Source organism: Loxodonta africana, chromosome 2 (genome assembly GCF_030014295.1).
Source record: "Loxodonta africana isolate mLoxAfr1 chromosome 2, mLoxAfr1.hap2, whole genome shotgun sequence".
Lineage (NCBI taxonomy): Eukaryota > Metazoa > Chordata > Mammalia > Proboscidea > Elephantidae > Loxodonta > Loxodonta africana.
Genome location: NC_087343.1, coordinates 210,179,232 through 210,202,015, shown reverse-complemented (window position 1 = coordinate 210,202,015; position 22,784 = coordinate 210,179,232). Strand labels below are relative to the sequence as shown.

General features: G+C 37.8%; 1 protein-coding gene across 10 annotated transcripts in view; it reads right to left on the bottom strand.

Annotated features, from left to right (window-relative positions):
- The window catches only part of ULK2 (unc-51 like autophagy activating kinase 2), a 178,814-nt gene that overhangs the window by 86,679 nt on the left and 69,351 nt on the right, over nt 1–22,784 (bottom strand). For all 10 annotated transcript variants that reach the window (XR_010321043.1, XM_064279347.1, XM_064279349.1 and 7 more), the window contains 3 exons: nt 20,779–20,950; nt 11,737–11,797; nt 2,483–2,620 (listed from right to left, as the gene is read on the bottom strand). Coding sequence is in view for 9 of the 10 variants with exons in the window: in XM_064279347.1 (XP_064135417.1) it covers nt 2,483–2,620; nt 11,737–11,797; nt 20,779–20,950 (371 nt within the window). In the remaining variant the exon portion in view is untranslated. The remainder of the gene's footprint in view (nt 1–2,482; nt 2,621–11,736; nt 11,798–20,778; nt 20,951–22,784) is intronic.

Here is a 22,784-nt window from a genome sequence, read left to right as displayed (position 1 = left end):
ATAAGTCTCTTCTTTATTGAAAACTAGAAATTTTAGATAACATACTAATTCTGACTTAAATTTTTTTTTTCTTTTAGTAATTTGCCTGGACTTTAGTTGTGTGATCTGACTCCCCCATGCTATATGTCTACTGATATTTCTGCTCAGTATTTTTCATTATTATTTTTAAGAACCCCTACCTTCAGATGGGGTTGCTATGAATCAGAATTGACTCGACGGCACACAACAAAACACCACCTTCTTGGGAGGTATACCCTGTGTGTGCATAGTTCAGCAGTCACCCAATGATGTGTACAGGCATTGTGTAAAGACACCACTATCCCATAATGCTTCCAGCCTCTGCAAATTAATCTGAGTATGAACCCAGCCAGTGCTCAAGTCTCTCTTGGCTTTTACTTCCTCAGATCTTTTCTCAGGTCTCCCCTATATATGTGCACAGTTGCCCATTCATTCAGGGGATTTGTGGAGAGCTTATCTAGCCCTCCTGTCATTCTCTTACACACAGGGCCTCCACATTAAATTTCTGGCTGGTCCACCAGTCATCCAATTAGAAATGCAATCTCAGGCTAACAAAGCTGCATGTTTCTCCCATTCATTTCCTATTGAGTTTGCCTCTTGAAGCTTGTTTTCATGGCCATCCCCATATTGGTGAAATTACCATTCTCATTAATCCAAATGGGGGTAGGGCAGGGTGAAGACAGCAGCCACAAGGTAAGGAGAATAGTCTCTCATTGTTCTTTCCCAAATCATCAAAGCACTAGTACTATTTCAAGAATAAACACTTTTCAATTTGTAGTCTGCCTCTGGTCTATTTCTAGAGCCCTAAAATGGTTGTATTGACAATATTGTCTAGTTTTATACCTGATTTTTGTGGAGAAAATTTGCCAACCTCTTCACACTGCCTTAGCTTGAAGTAATTTTGTTTTTGCTGATGTTTAAGGCATTATTCAGCTATCTTCTAACATCTGGCATTCTGCTGATTAACTTTAATGCTACTCTGAATCTTCCTGTATGACTGTTTTTGCCCTCTTGCAGGTTTTAGGTCTCTGTGTTTATTCCTGTTCTTTTCTGAAATTTCATTATAATATACTGACAAGTTGGTTTTTTCTTTAAAAAAATAGGTACTATAGCCACACGATTATTTCCTGGAATTTTTCTTCCTCACCATTTTATCTGTTCTTTCTTTCTGGAATGCCTATATCAATTAATCCTTGAAGAATTTTTTTTTCATATTTTCCATCTTTATTATTTTAATTTTCTTTTTAAGATACTTCAACTTTATCTTCTAACCCTTCTTTTTATTTATTTCCACTATTATGTTTTTAATGTGAAAAAGGTCCTTTTAATTTTCTGATTGTTCATTTTCAATAGCATTTCATTCTTACTTTATGGATGCAGTATCTTATCTCTGGTGCTGTTGTTGCTTGATGCTGTCAATTCGGCTCTGACTCATCGCAACTCCATGTACAAAAGAATGAAACAGTGCCCAGTCCTGTGCCATCTTCACGGTCTTTGGTATGCTTGAGGCCACTGTTGCAGCCACTGTGTATTTTCAGTGCCATCCAACCTAGAGGGCTCATCTTCCAGCACTATATTGGACAATTTAATGTTGTGGACAATATCCTGCTGTGACCCATAGGGTTTTCATAGATCCTTGAGGCTTTTCTTCTTAGTCTGTCTTAGGCTGGAAGCTCCACTGCAACCTGTCCACCATGGGTGATCCTGCTAGTATTTGAAATACCAATGGCATAGCTTCCAGCATCACAGCAACATGTAAGCCACCACAGTACAACAAACTGACAGTCTTGGGGGTAGCTGTATCTCCAAGGACACTAATTTTTTTATGCTTTCTCCTTTTCTTTCCATTCTTGTTATTTCCTCCAGGTTCAGGCTGTTTTTAGCTTTACGCCTTACTTCCACTCCTCCGTTCTTAGTTCTCTGAGATGTAAGCTTCTCTGCAGCTAGCAGGGGGCATAGTGATTCTCCTTTTTTCAGAATCTCTGACTGCACACACTTTTATCTGCCCTGCTAAAACAGACAGTCCTCTTTCATTCTCTGTTTTCCAGAAATTAATAGAGCTTCCTCACCAACTAAACATCTATTCTTATTTTACTTATCTTTTTGGATTTATACCTTTGTTATTACTTTACTACTATCTCAGGATACATAAGAAATAAAAATACGTAAATAACCTACTACAACTAATGACATTTCATTTTTGAACAAGTTCTTCCTTCAATTCTTAATAGTTATTACACTTATGGACAAATATATACACCGGCATCATATATTATCCTGCCATGCTTAAACATTATTTTAGTATATTCATTACGAAGCTTTTTTTCATTACTCAATTTTGTACAATGCCTTACCTCTAAGAGACTAAGTCTTCCCTGGAAAATAACAAGCCTTTCAGTAACAACAAAAACAATTTTTTAATGAACAGAAAAAGAATAAAAAAGGAGAAAAAGTACTGGCTTACCTTGGAGAACCAGGTAGATTTGCGCCAGAGCTGGCGGTAGATGTCAGATTCTGTTCTATGCGCTGGTAATTCCTTATCTGAGTAGGAACTGGAATTGGAGCTGTTTCACTGTGAGGTGACACAGTAGGCTGACACTGCCTGCAACCATAATTTATTAAAAAAGAAAAGAAGTATCAGTAAGGCCCTTTTTCTTTCATGTGACCCACTGGTAATATTTAGAGAAAATTCTAGAAGAAGACAGATGATCACTTCCGTATGTGAAGAAACGATCTTGTAAGTTAAGTAAGTGAATGAATGAATGAATGAATAAATAAAGCCAAAAAACCACATCTGTCATTTAAGAAATTCTTCTGGCATTCATATGCATATTGAGGACTAAGAATTGGAACAAGAACTGGAAAAAAGTTCCTCTACAACAGAAAAAGTCTGCAGGTTAGCAAAACTCAGTTTCATCCACCTGCATTCTGCTATTCATTTACTATGTGACAGAAAAATATTTCTAGGAAAATACACTGGGTAAAAGAACAGGAAGTTCAGAGCAAAGATGACTGGAATGTTTACAAAAGTTATGAATACAGTAAGCATTCCCAAGGAACTCTGACTTTATGAAGATTGAAAACACATTGTGCAAGTCTCAAAGTATATAGCTGATCTGAAGTGTTATGATTTGGCTTTATTAAGCTTCTTTCTTTGTTTTTCACAAATTCAGAAATATGTCCCTAAATGATTTTCAAGTCAATTTACAACATATCTTGAAACATATGAGGGGCAATACTGGGCCTTAAGAGAGATGATAAATGATCTTCCATTCTTCTGTCCTCTTATAATTCTAAGAAAGCCACATGAATCTCCCACTTTTTCCCATTTACGACATTACAGATATAAAAAGAGATTATACAGTCATCCAAACATTATGGTTACCTTCTAAAGTGTCACTGTAGGACTTTTTGAATCATTAACCAGTTGCCCACTCATGGTGACATTATATGTGTCAGAGAAGAACTGTGCTGCATTGGGTTTTTAATGCCTGATTTTTTGGAAGCAGATCATCAGACCTTTCTTCTGAAGCACTTCTGGGTATACTCAAACCCCCGGTCTTTCGGTTGCCAACACAGCATGTCAAGCAGCTGCTCTGTCTGATAGGGCTGCTATGGGTCAGTAGTGACTCGAAGGCAATGGGTATGGAATTCTTAACTGATATACCGTTTAGTGTGCTTCTATAAGCTCTATATTTTATACTTTTTCCACTTAGATAGTTCTATCAAGTATCTCAAACACAACCATTTGCTCCTTCTGAAACACTATTTTATATTTAAACACTTATTTCTAGGAGAGATGATAGTTGCCTTCCCACTATCCATTCACTCACTGATTTTTTACTAAGAGAACTCAAATTTTATTGGTGGTAGTGAAGTCCCTTGGTGGCACAAATAATAAGCAATTGGCTACTGACCAAAAGGCTGGCAATTCAAATCCACCTAGAAGCACCTTGGAAGAAAGGCTGGTGATCTACTTCTGATCACAACTATTGAAAACCCTATGGTGCACAGTTCTACTTAAACACATGGGGTCTCCATGAACCAGAATCTACTTGATAGCAACTGACTGGATTTTTTTTTTTTTTTTGGTTTAGTGATGTACCCAGTTAAATTACTATATATTCCAGACTCTCTTGCAGCCCAGGGTAGCCATATATCTTTCTGGTCAATGAGTTTTAAGTGGAAGTCATCTATGCATTTTCCCTCCTTCTCCCTGCACAGAATGTGGGTATACTTAATATGGTTTCAGAAGCTAGCTTGGAATCATGAAGAAAAGGCCAAGAGAATTAGAGTGACTTAACTTCCTTACCGATAGAAACAAAGGCAACGACTGCTTTGTCAACTTCTCTTGATGTGAAAAAACTAAACCTTTAGTGTTCAAGCACACTGTTGTTCAGGACCTTATTGTTTATAGCCAAGAGTCCTGGTGGCACAGTGTTTAAGCACTCATCTTCTAACTGCAAAGTCAGTGGTTCGAACCCACCAGATGCTACACAGGAGGAAAAAGTGGCAGTCTGCTTCCATAGACTTTAGAAATTTACAGCCTTGGAAACCCTATGGGGCAGTTCTACTCTGTCTGATAGGGTTGCTATGGGTCAGTATAGACTCGAAGGCAATGGGTATGGAATTCTTAACTGATATACCATTTAGTGTGCTTCCATAAGCTCTATGTTTTACATTTTTTTCCACTTAGACAGTTCCATTAAGTATCTCTTAAATACGATTTAAGTTTTTAGTATCTATACATCTGATTCTTGAGCTTATCTACATCCTGAAAATAGAAAACAAACAAAACACATACCATTGAAAACTAAATACTTTTACAAGACTTCACTTAGCAACTCTGGTGCCTACAACCTAGTATACTGCACAGACCTAACAGCCTAAATTCCTCAATAATATATCCACCAGCAAAGCCATCAAGTACCAGAATGAGAATGTACAAACAACCATTTTTCTAATGTTTCAATTTAATGAATAAATAAAACAAGCACATCAGGGAACTTTTTTTTAACTTACGTATTGTTAAGTTCTGATACTTTTCTGGTACTTGTTAATGACAAAAGGAAAGTTAAGAAGTGTCATGCCACTGAGACTGGAGGAACCCCAGAAGACATGGCCCCCGGACTCTGTTAACCCAGAAATAAAACCATTCCTGGAGCCAACTCTTCAGACAAAGATTAGACGGGACTAAACCAAAAAAAAAAAAACCCACTGCTGTTGAGTCGATTCCGACTCATAGAGACCCTATAGGACAGAGTAGAACTGCCCCATAGAGTTTCCAAGGAGCGCCTCGTGGATGTGAACTGCCAACCTCTTGGTTAGCAGCTGTAGCACTTAACCACTACGCCACCAGGGTTTCCTAGACGGGACTACAAGACATAAAATGATACTCGTCAAGAGTGTATTTCTTAGTTCAAGTAGATACATGAGACTAAATGAGCCGCTTCTGTTCAGAGGCGAGATAAGAAGGCAGAAAGGGACAGGAGCTCGTTGAATGGACATGGGAAATCCGGGGTGGAAAGCAGGAGGGTGCTGATATATTATACGGATAGTATTTTTAACTAGGATCACAAAACAAAGCGTGTATACACTTTTGTATGAGAAACTAACTTAAGCTGTAAACTTTCACTTAAAGCACACACACACACACAAAATTGTCATGCCAAGGTTGGACGTTGCCAAGAAAAGACCACACACACGCTCTAAAGTGTATGAGAAATGCTTTATTCACACAGAGGAGACAGAGCAAGATGACCTTCACTGGTGGGCACCAATCTTCCATAGTCAGCAGGATCAACCCACATATGGCTAGTACCATAGCTGAGAGACCCCGTTCCCTCCCTGCTGGGAAGAGATACAGAGAAGTGGGATTGCCCAAGTGCCGTATGGTGCCCACACATGTCCAAGAGACACAGAAAGTTACTGTATGCTCAAAACTGCGCCCTCATAAGGAAAAGGGACTAAGAAATAGTGAGAGACCCAATTCTCAGCCTCCTCAACAGAGATGCTCTGGGCCCAAGGCCTTCACTTGGGCAATCTGGATGGGAGGCACAGAGGCTGTACCGCAGGAGATCCCCTGATAAGAAGCTAGATAAAGGTACCCTAAGAAGTAAACTAGGGGACACTGGTGACCCAGTGGTAGAATTTCTGCCTTCCACGCAGGGGACTCGGGCTTGATTCCCAGCCAATGCACCTCATGCACAGCCGCCACCTGCCTACCAGTGGAGGCCGGGGTGTTGCTGTGATACTGAACAGGTTTCAGCGGAGCTTCCAGGCTAAGATGGAACAGGGAGAAAGGCCTCGCAATTTACTTTCAAAAATCAGCCACTGAAAACCCTATGGATCACAATGGCTTGATCTATAACTGATCATGGCAATGATGCAGGAACGGACAGCATTTCATTCTGTTGTGCATGGCATGGAGTCATCATGAGTTGGGGGCTAACTTGACAGCAGCTAACAACAAGAAATAAATTTAGCTACCTCATAATTCAAAGCAACTCCCTCAGGGAATTCCAAGCAACTGGCTGGATTCCCCAGTGGCTATGGTTACTCCTCCCACCAGCATCTTGAAAGATGAACAGCCATAGCAGGTATTAGGCAAATCTTGATTCAAAGTGTCTTAGTTATCTATTTGTTCTGTTGCTACAACAGAAATACCACAACTGGATGGCTTTAACAAACAGACATCTGTTTTCTCACAGTCTAGGAGGCTGTAAGTCTGAATTCAGGGCACCAGCTCCAGGGGGAGGCCTTCTCTCTCTGTCAGCTCTGAAGGAAGGTCCTTGGCATCTATCTTCCCCGGTCTAGGAGCTTCTAAGCGTAGGAACTGCAGGTCCAAAGGACGCACTCTGCTCCCAGTGCTGCTTTCTTGGTGGTATGAGGTCCACATGTCTCTCTGTTCACTTCTCTCTTTTATATCTCAAAAGAGACTGACTTAAGGCACAATCTAATCTTGTAAATTGAGTCCTGCCTCCTTAACATAACTGCCACTAATCCTATCATCAACATCACGGAGATAATATTTACAACACAAAGGAAAATCACATCAGATGACAAAATGGTGGGCAATCACACAATATTGGGAATCATGGCCCAGCCAAGTTGACAGACATTTTTGGGGGACACAATTCAATCCATGACACAGAGTCCCCAGACAGGACTTGCAAGCAAGCAGGCTTGCTCAGAGTCTAGAAAGTCTTCCCTGAACAAATTCCCAGATACCCAGCTAGCTAAGACCACTGCAGTCACTCTTCTGTCTAGCTTTATATTAACACTGTCTTAGTTATCTAGTGCTGCTATAAGAGAAATACCACAAGTGGATGGCTTTAACAAAGAGAAATATATTTCTTCACAGTAAAGTAGGCTAAAAGTCCAAATTTAGGGCATGAGCTCCAAGGGAAGGCTTTCTCTCTCTGTCACCTCTGGAGGAAGGTCTTTGTCCTCAATCTTCCCCTGGTTGAGGAGCTTCTCAGGAGCAGGGACCGCTGGTCCAAAGGACATGCTCTGCTCCTGATGCTGCTTTCTTGGTGGTATGAGGACCCCACCTCTCTGCTTGCTTCCTTTTTAACTCTTGAGAGATAAAAAGTGGTACAGGTCACAACCCAGCAAACTCCCTTTACACTGGATCAGGGAGGTGACTTGAGTAAGGGTGGTGTTACAATCCCACCCTAATCCTGTCAACATAAAATTACAATCACAAAATGGAGAAAAACCACACAATACTGGGAATCATGGCCTAACCAAGTTGCCACATATTTCTGGGGGACACAATTCAATACATGACAAACACCAATATCTGACCATCACCCAACTCCTTGAGTTCAAGGTGAGAAGAGGGAAGGTCCACGTATGTCCTAAGTCTCCAGCAAATCCTCCCCATCCCAACTAGGTTACACAGTTCAGGAGATTCTCTATATGGAAAGTCATCTTTATCCTACATGGAATAACAGGAGGACTAAGCAGTCTGACCACACAGTAACAGTCACGTGTAATTATGTCCATTCCCATGAGTGCTAAGAGGAAGACACAAATGCAAAAGGACAAATAAAAGACTATGTGATTGCATGACTGTTTCTTCAAATTCACAATCTCTATACCAGGAGATCTCCAGTTGTGTCCTCTTTATTTCGCGAAGACTTCATGAGTAAATACCAAGACACTAACAAGTGCTCAAGATGGTTAGGATGTAACACCAAGGACAGACGGGGAGAAGAGAGAAGAATCTATGCATACGAGATTTCCATGAAGCCCGATCCTCGCACCCAACTGCCTAGCCACAGCTGTGAGTTCATGCTCACAGAGTTGTGACAAGAGATGTGCAGCTGGCTGAGGGACAAACTATCGATTACCCACTGGCCAAATCAGCAGCAGAGAATAAAGACCTGGCCTGCTGTACAGGCCCACAGCTGTGTGTCCAAACAAGTGGCTGTGGAAGAAGGCCATCAGAAAATACCAATCTACTCAAAAAAGGCGGACCCTCAATCACCACGGACTGGTATATAATTGGCCTCCGTTACCACCTAGCAACACCCAGTCTTTAAAATTCTGATACATAAATCTTATGTGTGTGCCTACTTTTTGTCTGGGTGCACAGGAATGGATCTCATACTCTCTGCATGTACTGCAGACTGTCAGATGCGTGGTGAAGGAACTATTGCAAAGAAGTGCTTCTTCAGGTGAAAATGCACTCATCAGCGAAGGAAAGAAAAGTCACAGAATTAGACCACAGGAAGAGAGCAGCTGTAAAAAGAGCCAAAGATGACTCAAGATGAGAAAGGGAGGCAAACAAAAAAAAGTAAAAACCTGAAAATACACAGCTCCCATATTTAAAACATGCCCTCAAAGAAAGGCAAGTTCTCATATAAAAAGAAAAAAGTTTATACGAGATTTGCTTACTCTCATGTTCTCAAATTGTGCACAGGGTGTCACTACAAACCCAAAGGAATGCCCTGAAATATGTTGAATTTTTGAAGGAAACACAGCAGCATCTCTCAGATACTCTGCAAACTCCTGCCACTATTACAGACTAAAATCATTAAGTTGTTTGCACAGAATTACTTAACAAACAGAACTGTAGGTATTTCTATAAATACCACATAGTTCCAAAATTCCCAACTCCAATTTGGAGTGTCTTTCTTAGCATTTTATTTTGTTCTTCCTATAAAAAATGCCATCAGAGTGCTAAGATGCATCAACACTGTTAAAAAGCAGTTCAGCAAGATTCCATGAGTACCTGGTAAACATTCATGAGTAACCTAGTAAGCATGTAAAATCCAACTAGTATTCACTCGAAAGTGAGTAAACTCATCAATAAAGCCAAGAAAAAGCACAAGCACATCTTTCTACACCCATTTCGGAGCCAGATGAAATGAAAACCTCAAAGGAGAAGGTACTACTACTACTAATATATCTTAAAAAAAAAAAAAACTAGATCCATTTAGTAAGTGTGACTCACAACAGTATCTATTTTTATACTACACTGTAAGATCAGCAATATTACGCTTCTCTTGCAATGGTAGACCAAAACTGCAAATTTGTGCTCAGTAATTTTTTTTTTTTTTAATGTCAGAGCACTGTGGGCCAAAAACCTCATTCAGGTCCTAAGACTTTATAGGCTTAGTTAACATTTTACAACATGTACATACACTTTCCTCAACATATGTGTTCCCCAATAGTTGCTAGAAAGTAAATTTCCATATCCTGAATTTTACTGTCCTAATACATTTTTTTTTTTTATTGTAAGACTGGAACTAGGTTTTCTAAGAAAATTTCTGACCCCTAAATGAAAAAATCACTCATTTCAAAATAACAAAAAATTTTTAAGCAATTGCAATAAAAGTGAGTGTTATGGATTGAATTGTACCCCCTCTCTCCCCACCCAAAATATGTTGTAAATCCTAACCCCTATACCTGTGGTTATAATTCCATTTGGGAATGGGTTTTCTTTGTTACATTAAGGAGACAGTATTAGTTTAGGGTGTATTTCAAGTCAATCTCTTTTGAAATATAAGTGAAATCAAACAAGTAAGGAAGCAGAGATGGGAAAGAGAGATGCCAAGCCACATGACGATCTCCCAGGAGCAGAAGCTCAAGAGACAAGGACCTTCCTCCAGAACCATAAGAAAAAGGCTTCCCCTAGAGCTGGCACCCTGAATTCAAACTTCTAGCCTCCTCAACTGTGAGAAAATAAATTTGTTTGTTAAAGCCACCCATTTGTGGTATTTCTGTTATAGCAGCAGTAGATGACTAAAACAGTGAGGTTCTAAGGAAATAATTAAACATGCCACCATTAAAATTACAGAGATTGTCATATGAGATGACAGTCATTGGAATATGGAGATACCAAATCCTACTGGTTTCACAAAGAATATGCCTTTCACTTGCATCAAACCATTTTAATTTTGTATACAGTGTAACTTTTAATATTCTTTCCATATTTGTTTTTACTCATACTTAATATCTTCAGCTAGAGTGTATTACGTATTCAAAACATTCACTACCTCTCTCTGCACCCATCTCTACAGTCTCTGGTGCACTTCCTGCCACAACCCCTTCACTTGTCTTCACACTGGGATCCAGACTGAAAGAGCAGCTCCTACTTGGGACATACTGTTCTCAGAGCAGAGGGAAAAAAAGTGACGGCAGAACAGAAACATTAAGCATCATTACAGAGTCCTTCCATCACTCTTTTTCCTTCTGCCCTGAAAATGGCATGTCCAAAATAGGAGTTGCTCTTTTAACTTGCATCCCATGACAAAGATGAAGCAGTCACAGGTGATCCACAGCTAACTGTAACATGAGTGAGAAATAAGCCCTTGCTGTTATAGCCACTGAAGTTTTGGTGTTGCTTGTTACCACAGCATTAACCTATCAAAAGCTGACTAGTACCCATCTCTTCACAAATATCTTTGGTACCAAGACAAAATAAAAAATTAAACAAAAAACCCAGAGAAAGCCTGTATCTTACTATATTCACATATCTCCTAAGTCTACTTTCCCTTACTTTCTTCACCACTGCAGCCCAGAACATTTAAAATCATTTTAGCCCTTTAACTCTTCTTGTTGAGTGAAAAACATTTTTGGAAAATAATACATATAATGCCACTTACATAAACCAAAATCAAACCCACTGCCATCAAGTCAAATCTGACTCATAGCGGACCTTTGGGAGAGAGTAGAACTGCCTCATAGGGTTTCCAAGGAGCAGCTGGTGGATTCAAACTGCTGATCTTTGGATTAGCAGCCGAGCTCTTAACCACTGTGCCACCAGGGCTCCATGCCACTTATATAAAACATGCAAAAAAAAAAAAAAAACAAACTAGTACTTACTGCTTATGGATAATATATATACATACACACATATATTATATACATGGCTTCAACTGCTTTACAATATTTTATTTCTTTTCAAAAATGCTAATAAGGCAAAACGTTGGGATCTAACAAGGTAGAAGGATGACTGTCCAGGTAATCATTATATTGTTCTTCATGCTTTGCTAAAATATTTCACATTCAAAAAGAAATGACACATTGTGAAACAACAAACAAGAATCAAGAACACAAAGCTCTACAATCTTATGTACAAAATTAGTAAAATTATGTAAACATAAAGAGAAATGATACATTGTGCAACAGCAAACAAGAACAAGAATCAAAAACACAAAGTTCTATAACCTTACTCATAAAACTAGTAAAATTATGTAAACATACCCTCCACACACCAAGAACTCATTTGAAGCATGTCTGCCAGCAGCTCCCACTGGCATATCATCTAAAGGAGAAAGAAAAATACAGTCAGTTCTGTTAGACTGTCTGTTTAAAAACCAAATTTGTTCCAATATTATTATTAGGGAATAATTTGAGTAAAACACAAATTTAGCATTTGCTTGTGTTGCGACTTTATGAGAAACAGGTGAACACAGAAAACTGCACCTAGTTGAATTCACAAGCTGCAACCCTCTTATGTTCACTTTATAAGCAAACTTCAAGTAGTTTTCAAAGTAAAGTATCATGTTTATTGTAGTATTTATGTATTTCTTTACCATTTACATTTGCTACCATTTTTATCAAGTTCCTTTTAATGTATCATTGACCAAGTTTTTAAGTATCATGCCCCTAAATCCTATTTCTCCTATAAACTCTATGGCTTTTATTACACAATTTTGCACACTGCAGTGATTTTTATGAACACATGTCACATTATAGCAAACTGTACAACTTAAAAGTCTAGTTCAATATGTTAGAGTATACATATCTTCCCGCACAACATACAAAGCAGACATTCCTCACCTTGGGTTGTAGATGCGTTATTTAACTAGAAGTCATGAAAGCCGGCACTTCTTCCACACAGTAGCACACTCCATAGACCATGTTCACCTACCCCTGTGTCATTTGCATATGGGATTAAAGAACAGCTCAGAATTCAGGGACTCCCTCATTCCCTATCACTGTTATATCTACCACATCACACTGCCCTATGTGATTTCAAATAGCTAATAAAGGTATATTAATTGTGTTGATGTGAAATAGCAGTGTTGATCTAATAATACAAATTTCAGAAGTTAAAGAAATGATGCTGCTAAACTATATTCAAGAGAATTGCCCATAAGGGAATGGAGGGTATATAGGTTGAGTTTGAAACCATATGTAATTGTAAAACAAAATGAAAAAAAAAAAAAAATCCTAGAAATCAGTGTAAAATGAAACAAAGGAATTTAAGTATGTAATAAGTTGGTAGCTTAATCAGAGGGCAGTGATTTCAAGTGACATAAAACTCTGTAATTTGACTGTACATTTAACTATTTAATAATTAATAACAATCCTAATGGGATTATTCTAAGAACAAAAAGGTCCAAAAAAGATTTTAAATGGATTTTAGTTATCATGTTTTTAGTAATATTAGTATTCTTATTTTGATACCGTATCATTATTTTGAAACTATAGACAGATGGATACAGCAAAATAAAGTAAAAAATAATTATGTTAATACTATTAAGAACAAAGATTTCTAGTTTGGCAAGAAAGATACAAATATAACATCAAAGTTAAATAAAAATGTAATAATTCTGAATCTGAATAGGCATATCAGTATGAACTGATGCTATCATTTTTTCTTAAGAATATGTATGCATGTATATATTTGCATACGTATGTATTTCCTAACTCTGTCCATTGAGAAAACCTAGCAACAATGACCAAGCCACGGGTAATGAGCTCCCTAGCATCCAAGACTGTGTCTCTAAATATTAATTCACATAAAAAGTAATTAGGGCTCTGTACAGAAATTACTGGTTGCTGGTCTGAGGCTGTATAGGCACAAAATGAGCATGGAATAAGTTTACACCAGAAAGCAAGGACGCTATGAATGATTAGTAGGGTCATATCAATAAAATACAAAAACCCTTGAAGGATTCCCACTTGCCAAAGATGGGACTATTTACATATCAAAAAGAAAAATCACAACATATTGAAACATCAAATATTTTAAAACTATGTGAGTTCATAATTGATAATTAAAAAAAAAAAACCCTCATTGTTTACCTTTGGAGAATGCTAAGGAACCAACTCATTATCCTGAAAACCAGTAAATAAAAAGAACAAAGGTTACTCTAGGGTAACCAAATATGGGAGAGTTCCTTATAAAAGAATTCCAGCTAATAAAAGAGAATAACAGAGTTAATAGAATAATAGATCTTTTGCAACTTCTAATGGAATAATGGATTTTGATAATAAGCATCAGTGCTGCTGAAAGTATTACATGAAAGGCCAACACAGAATTTTATAATACAGGGATGGCTAATAACATCTCTGAATTCAGTCTTAACATCACAACACAAGAGGCAATGAGACATTAGGGCTTTCTGATGTGATGCAATAGAAATACACAGTACCACCTTTGAAGTATTCTTGACAAAAACATCAAACCTAAGTACAGAGAAACATGTTAAACTGACACTATCACGTAAAGCCTCCAGAATGTGGGAAATTCTACAGGACAAATGATCCAGTTTCTTCAACAAATGGTAAGAAGCTAAAAAAATAGGGAGAGAAACCTGTAGATTAAAAAACATTAGAGACGTATCAACCAAATGCTATGTGTATACTTTGTTTAAATCATACTTCAAACTACAAAAAAATTATAAGAAAACTAAAGAAATCTGAACATGGACTGGATATTTGATATTAATTTTTGCACTGATAATCTTTTTAGGTTTGATAAAAAGAATAATGCTTTTTTTAAATATGTAACTGAGGTATTTATTAATGAAATAACAATGTCTTAAATTTGCTTAAAATAATCTGAGTACTAGACTGACATACTTAACAAGACTGGCTATATGTTGATAATTGTTAAAAATGGATTACAGATACATGGAGGGTTCAGATATTCAAGGAAAGTCGAAAACTGGGGAAAAAGAAAAAAATAAAACTACCAAAAAAAACAAATATTTAGTAATTAAAATGAAAATGAAGGGTGTGATCAACTATTGCAAATGCTGCTGATATAAGTAAAAGAGGACTGAGAAATGACCACTGGGATTTGGCAGCACAATGATCTTGACAAAGAGTAGCTTTAAAAAATTAAAAGTGAAAGCAATAAAATATATATGTATGTATTACGCAGGGAAAAATTAAAATAAACTATTATTAATATCCTCAGACAGAAAACAAAATATTACACCCTGAAACAAAAATAAGGAAGGAAAAAAAGAGCTTCTGAAAATTAAAAATATAAGAGCATAAATGAAAACCTCAACAGAAGTGTTAGAATAAAGTGTTAAAGAAATTTCCTTAAAAGTAGAGCAAAAGACAAAATGACAAAAAATCAGTGAGAAAAAAGGTAAAAAAAATTAAAGGCAAGTACACAAGTGTTTGTTAAAGTATTACTTTTAAGCTGTACGGGTGTTTTAAAGATCTTAAAAGTATGATATATTGCACACTAACAAATTCTGAATAATTGAATAGTATGGTCAACTAGGACAGATGCTGTTGAGACATCAAGATGAGGACTAAGAATTGACCCCTAGGATTTGGCAACACAAAGACCTTGAAAAGTTTTGAAAAATTAAAAACAAGGCAGAAAAAAGAGATTTATAGCCTGTACAAAATTAAAAAAAAAAAAGCCAACTAGAATAAAACAAAAGCTGTGAATGTCCTTTATACAGAAGAGTATAAAAATTTATCAAAGACATTAAAGGAAACCTAAATAAGTACAGAAATACACACACATTCCTGAGTAGATAATCTGATACTGTAAAGATCCTACTGTTCCTGAATAGTCTATACAGTCAATGCAATTCCCATAAAAATTCCCAAAAGGTTTTCTGCACAGTTTGTCAAGCAGAAATTAAACTACATATGGGGGAGGGGAGGCCAAGATTAGCCACAGCAATTCTGAAGAATACTGTAGAACTCCCCCCAACAAACATACACACACATACTGACACACATAAATTTAGGAATTACTATAGATAAACAGACCAATGGAACAGAATAGAGAAGCCTAAAACAAACCCATTCCTATATAGAAAACTGATATGACAAATCTGGAATTGTGTATCAGTGGAGAAAGGACAGAATATTCGTAAATAGTACAGAACAATTGGGTTATATACAAAAGTGAATTCCAGGTAAAGTTAAATATGAAAAAAATAATTATAAAATTTTTAGAAGGAAACAGAGAACACCATTGTAACACTAAGGCAGCATGGCAGAGACTATTGCTTGCCTACAACTTGTTTGTACCCATAATTTATAGAGTTGAAGCTGTATGTATCTAGGGTATCCACTTGGAAGAAGTTCTGGCACATGTACACAAGGACATCTGTTACAACACATTTTGCAACAGTGAAGAAGCAGAAATAGTCCAAGTATCGATCAGCTGGAAAACAGGTATACTGATACAGCTGCAATAAAAATTAAAATATTAAGATAAATAAACTAGATACATAGCTAGATGAGTGAATGGGCAGAAGCAAACATTTTGCATACCACATATTTTAAACTGTTGTCTTTATCTGTTGTTGTTGTTGTTAGGTGCTGTAGAGTCATAGTGGCCCTACCTACAATAGACCCAGCTTTACATAAAAACGGTGTGGTGGTGTCTGACTTCCTCCTCTAACTTCACAAGGGGGAAGGAGAATCAAGGTCAACAGTCCAAGGCTGATTGCTGTGAAGGGGAGGTCAGATATGCCTCCTCTCTCTGCCATCTTTACTTACTATTTCTGACACCAACCATCTCTCCCTTGGTACTCTCTACTTCTGTGCTGGGTTTGGTAATTCACTGTAGTGGCCACACAGAACTCACAGACAATACTCACAGTTACAGCGTTTACTAGAGAAGTAACAGGTTACAGTTCAGGTTCAGGAATGCCCAAGATACAGTTATTCTATCCGGACAGCCTCTTCTCTGCCATGCTCGCAGGCAGGCTTCTCCCTGGCTCTGATCCTCTGTTCTGCTCTGGCAAGTGTTAAAGCTCTTTTAGTTCAGGTGATAAGGGCCCAGAGGCACCCTACTATGCCAGCAAGCCTCCTGCCCAAAGACACTCAGCCCTCTCACTTCATGGGCTGGGAAACCCACCATGTCATCTCCTGCCAGTCTCTACTCTGCCATTTCTCTGCCACCACTTCTCATTGTCTTCAGTGTTAAGAGCTAGCTCTCTCTCCCTCTCTCTGTCTCCTGGTTCCAGGAGCTTCTCGGCACAGGGATCCTGGGTCCAAAAGACATACTCTGCGCCTGGCTCCCCCTCCTTGGTGATGGTGGGATCCTCTTTTTCCCACCTCTGGGATGGCTCATCTCAAGTCCAGCAGGATGGCAAAACTGATCAATCCCTTTGGTGGGCCACAATTATCCTATCTGCACAGTCCCACCTGGTTACTTGGGTGGGAGTTATAAGACCAAGGCAAGAAAGGACACACAAAAGTGATTCATCACACCACACTTTAACAAACAGAATTTAATATTCTCACAGTATGGGAGGCTAGAAGTCCGAATTCAAGGTGCCAGCTCTAGGGGAAGGCTTTCTCTTTCTGTTGGCTCTGGGAGAAGATTCTTGCCTCTTTTCAGCTTCTGATCCTTAGTTCCTTGACCATCTTCATGTGGCCTGGCATTTATCTTCCCTCATCTCTGCTTGCTTCTCTGCACCTGATCTGCCCCTTTTATATCTTGAATGTGACTGGCTTAAAATACATCCTACACTGATATAGCCTCATTAACATAATAAAGAAAACCCTAATCCCTATGGGATTACACCCACAAGTACAAATGTTAGGATTTAAAACACTTATTTTGGGGAGACGCAATACATCCAAAATAACTGTAAAATTACATTAAATATGGGTACAGGCATATGCAGAAGTACAAAAATATCCACAGGAAGAATATGCTTCTGGCAACAATAGAAAGGAAAAGGGACTTTAGTAGTACCTACTGTTTTTGTTAGGTGCTGTCCAGTTGGTTTCAACTCATAGCGACCCTTCGTATGACACTGCCTGGTCCTGTGCCATGCTCATAATCGTTGCTATGTTTGAGCCCATTGTTGCAGTCACTGTGTCAATTCACCTTGTTAAGGGTCTTCCTCTCTTTTGCTGACCCTCCACTTTACCAAGCATGATATCCTTCTCCAGGGACTAGTCCCTGCTGATAACATGTCCAAATTACATGAGACAAAGTCTCACCATCCTCACTTCCAAGGAGCATTCCGACTGCATTTCTTTCAAGACAGACTTGTTCATTCTTCTGGCAGTCCATGGTATACTTAATATTCTTTGTCAACACCATAATTCAAAGGCATCAATTCTTCTTCGTTCTTTCTTATTCATTGTCCAGCTTTCACATGCATACGATACGACTGAAAATACCATGGCTTAGGTCAGACCCACCTTAGTCCTCAAAGTGACGTTGCTTTTAACACTTTAAAGATGTCTTTGCAGACTTACTCAATGCAATACGTCATTTGATTTCCTGACTACTACTTCCATAGGTGTTGACTGTGGATCCAAGTAAAATGAAATCCTTGACAACTTCAATATTTTCTTCCTTTATCATGATGTTGCTATTGGTCCAGTTGTGAGGGTTTTGACTTACTCAATGCAATACGTCATTTGATTTCCTGACTACTACTTCCATAGGTGTTGACTGTGGATCCAAGTAAAATGAAATCCTTGACAACTTCAATATTTTCTTCCTTTATCATGATGTTGCTATTGGTCCAGTTGTGAGGGTTTTTGTTTTCTTTATGTTGAGGTATAATCCATACTGAAAGCTGTAGTCTTTGATCTTCATCAGTAAGTGCTTCAAGTTCTCACTTTCCACAAGCAGGGTTGTGTCATCTGCATATTGCAGGTTGTTAATGAGTCTTCCTCCAATCCTGATACTGCATTCTTCTGCATACAGTCTGGCTTCTTGGATTATTTGCTCAGCATACAGACTGAGTAAGTATGGTGAAAGGATACAACCCTGGTACACACCCTTCCTGATTTTAAACCATGCAGTACCCTCTTGTTCTTTCTGAACACAATTAAGTGTTCTGGAATTTCCATTCTTTGCAATGTTAGCCATAATTTGTTATGATCCACACAGTCAAATGCCTTTGCATAGTCAACAGAACACAGGTAAACATCTTTCTAGTATTCTCTGCTTTCAGCCAAAATCCAACAGGCATCAGCAATGACATACCTCATTCCATGTCCTCTTCCGAATCTGGCTTAACTTTCTGGCAGATCCCTGTCAATGTACTGCTGCAACCATTTTTTAATTATCTTCAGCAAATTTTACTTCTGTGTGATATTAATGATATTGTTCTATAATTTCTGCATCCTGTTGCGTCACCCCTCTTTGGAACTGACATGAATATGGATCTCTTCCGACTGGTTGGCCAGATAGCTGTCTTCCAAATTTCTCAGTATAGATGAGTGAACACCTCTAGCGCTGCATGTGTTTGTTGAAATATCTCAATTGGTATTCCATGAATTCCTGGAGCCTTGTTTTTCACTGACACCTTCCATGCAGTTTGGACTTCTTCCTTTAGTACCATCCATTCTTGATCATATGCTACCTCCTGAGATGGCTGAATGTCGACCAGCTCTTTTTGGTACAGTGACTCTGTGCATTTCTTCCATCTTCTTTTGATGCTTCCTAGGTCGTTCAACATTTTGCCCATAGAATCCTTCAATACTGCACCTTGAAGCTTCAATTTTTTCTTCAGGTCTTTTCAGCTTGAGAAATGTCAAGTGTGTTCTTCCCTTTTGGTTTTCTAACTCCAAGTCTTTGCACATTTCATTTTAATATTTTACTTTGTCTTCCCAAGCCACCCCTTGAAATCTTCTGTTCAGCTCTTTTATTTGGTCATTTCTTTCATTTGCTTTAGCTACTCTACTACATTCAAGTGCCAGTTTCAGAGTCTCTTCTGACACCTATTTTGGTCTTTTCTCTTTCCTGTTTTTTTAATGACTTTTTGCTATCTTCATATATGATGTCTTTGATGTCATCTGATAACTTGTCTGGTCTTTGGTCATTAGTGTTCAACGCATCAGAAATACAAAGCCAGTATCTCAAAACATTGACACTTATAAAAATCAGGATGGTGGGTAACTTGAGTATCTCCTGTGTTTTCTGTTTAAAATATTTCATAATTTTAAAAGTTTTAATTATTTTTTTTAAAGAAATAAAACCCTGTGCTGGATGATTTTTAAAGGTAACTCCCAATCTCAATGATCATAAACTACCATATACTACTGCTGTAATGGCCATGTTTTCCCTCCCCCAATAAATCCTGCAGGTTTTTAGTCTCAGGAATACAGTTTTCACAACTAGCCAGTGCCTGGCATTAAAAACAACAACAACAACCAAAAAAAAAAAACCCCACAGCTGCTGTCAACTCAATTCTGAATCATGGTGACCCCATTTGTGTCAGGGTAGAATTGTGCTCCATAAATTTTTAAGGCTGTGTCTTTTCAGAAGCAGATAACCAGGTCTTTCTTCCAAAGTGCCTTTGGGTGGGTTTGAACTGCCAATCTTTTGGTCAGTAGCACTGCACTTAACCATTTGCACCACCATAAAAAGACATTAAAATAAATAAAAATAAGTATTTGACAAACAACTAAATAGACCTCTGTATAAACTTCTCCTACCATCCATACCTGCATAGTCAATGCTCGCTATTAGATTTTTAAAGTAACCAAATTTCCAGTTTTTCTAATCTTATTCCTTCACAAACAAGCCACAGTCCCTTCTTTTTAATGGTTTTGCCCAACTTTTCTTTTCTGTAGGTTTCCTGGTACCCTTTAGTATTTCAAAGAACATATGTGTTCTCATTCCTTTATAAAAATTCTTCCTATATATTTATGAAGCACACTCTTGAACTTATGTAAGTATATTCTAAAGGATACTCAGATTGTTTTTAAGACTCTTTGACTCTTATGTTTTTTCCCAAATTAGTTCTTCCTTTAATTTGTCTTAAAGTTAATTTTGCTCATCCTACTGGCTTCTCCACTTCTTTCTGTTTAGCTACAATTCAAGTAATTTGAGATCATTTCCTATAATGTTTCTATCTACTTCATATCCAAACTGTTTTATGGAAGATGACTGAACAGATCTTAGAAAAGTTAAGTATATAATTTTGGAAATCTAAACAACTAAATAAAATGCCTGTTTGAAAAGGTGCCCTAAACAAGACTGTGAAATAAAGATTAAAAAAGTGCTAGTCTAGTAAATTAAGAAATACAACGTGTACAAGTAGAAAAGATTCTCACATGAGTGGTCTGACGAGATGTTGTGTGGAACCAAAACAAAGTCATCCGTGTCACAAGAAGAGTTCTTGCTACTAGTACTGGCAGAATCTTTGGACACTTGCAGATAGTTGGGAGGACCCAATGGTGGGGAAGATAAGTTTTCTTCCTGAATATGCTGCATATCTGGAAGGGACTAAAATTAACAACATAAAATTAAAAGTGGCCTGATTATCCAATACAAATCAGAATAGCCATTAGCTTTAATAGATTTTTTCCCCCATAAAAGTGGGCATAAAGTTCAATACAATCTAAAAGTTTAAAAAAAAAAAAACAAAACTCTTGGAATATCTTCCCCTTAGAAAAGGACAGTTCAAATGCACCTTTGCATAAAGACTTCTAAAATGTTTTCCAAAAGTGATACTTAAAAATATACTATCTACTTATCGAATGTCCAGTCTTGCCTTTCCTGAAATGTCTGAGTGGCTAAGTTTTTATCATGCCAATATCTCAAGTCTCCAACTCATGGTCTAGCAAAACAAACACTCAATTTTTTTTTTCAATTTAATTATTAAACACAGGGACTTTAAATTAGTGACATCCTACACAAAAAGAGTTTTAAAGCTACAATGAAGAAAACATTACAAACAGGAGAGCAGGAGACCATATTATATAAAAGAACAGTGAAATCGGTAAAATAATTGCAGTTAAGACTAGAGATTTGTTCACACTCACAGAAAGGAAGGTTTGGAAAACTTTTACAGGTGCGGGTGTGCTTTTTGTTTTTGTTTTGTTAGGGGGAGGAGGTGGTTTGTCTGTGGGAGACAGGGTAGGAACAATAGAAAAGTATATAAACATATTTAAACAAATACTTAAGCAGACCCAGCTATATATTTTCTGGCATTTGCCTAGTTCAAGGACGCTAAGTAACAACTCTAACTGAATGTCTTGCTAACACAATGGTTTTCAAAAACAATGAACTTTCTAACTTATTGTGCTCACTCTCATATCACCCGGTTCAACCACTGCTTATATTTAAGAAAAGGAAAAAGACCACGTAATGCTCTTTAAACCCAAGCCTTAAGCAGCCAGTTCACTGTCACTGCTCCTCTGAATCACTGTGCAATGAAATCAGTCTCAAATCTCCTTATAAATAAGTTCTTGATGAGCCCTCAGGCCTAAAGATTATAAAGAGAAGGGGAGATGGAAGGACTAACACTACTGAGTATCGATCATGGCCTAGGCACTGTTAAGAGTTTTCCATTTGTTATCCAACTTTATTTTTCTTCACAGTCCTATTCTGAATCCCATTTCACATATAAATAAACAAAGCTCAGAAAATTAGGTAATTTGCCCAATATTACATAGGTATAATGCAGTTGAGTTGAGATTCCAACTATCTAATTTCTTTCCAGTGGTTTCAGCAAGAACTTTCTTAATTTCTTCCCCTGCTATAAAATGATCTACATTCACAACTACCCTGGGTCCTCCCTTCCCATCTCGGTACAAGAGATGCCTCTCCTCTCATTCAAAGTGAATCTCTCTACCTACGCTCTCTGCCTTCCATTTTCTCCTACCTCCTCAAGGATCCTGATTAACTCCCCTCTGCTCCTAATATTTTCACCCTCTCCCTTTATTCTGGCTTTATTTCTGTCCACATATAAGCATTCTTAATTTTCTCACATCTCGAATCTCTATGACACTAATTATCAGCTTCTCTTTCTTCTTCACTTCTTAGCAATGTTTCTTGAAATTATTAATCCTCACTGACTCAAATTCCTCACCTCCTATATATCCCTTAATTTACCATAATTCACCTTCTGCCTTCAAATCTCCAATAAAACTGCATTTATTAAATTTACAGTGACTTCCCATTGCTAAGTCCCGTGGATACTTCCTCTATCCCTACATTACTTGATTATCTGCTACATCTACCCTGCAAACCATTCTTTTAACACTCTTTCATTTGGTGATCCCACTCTCTCTGGTTTTTTCCTCCTACTCTTTGGGGCTCAAACTCTTTTGGGGGT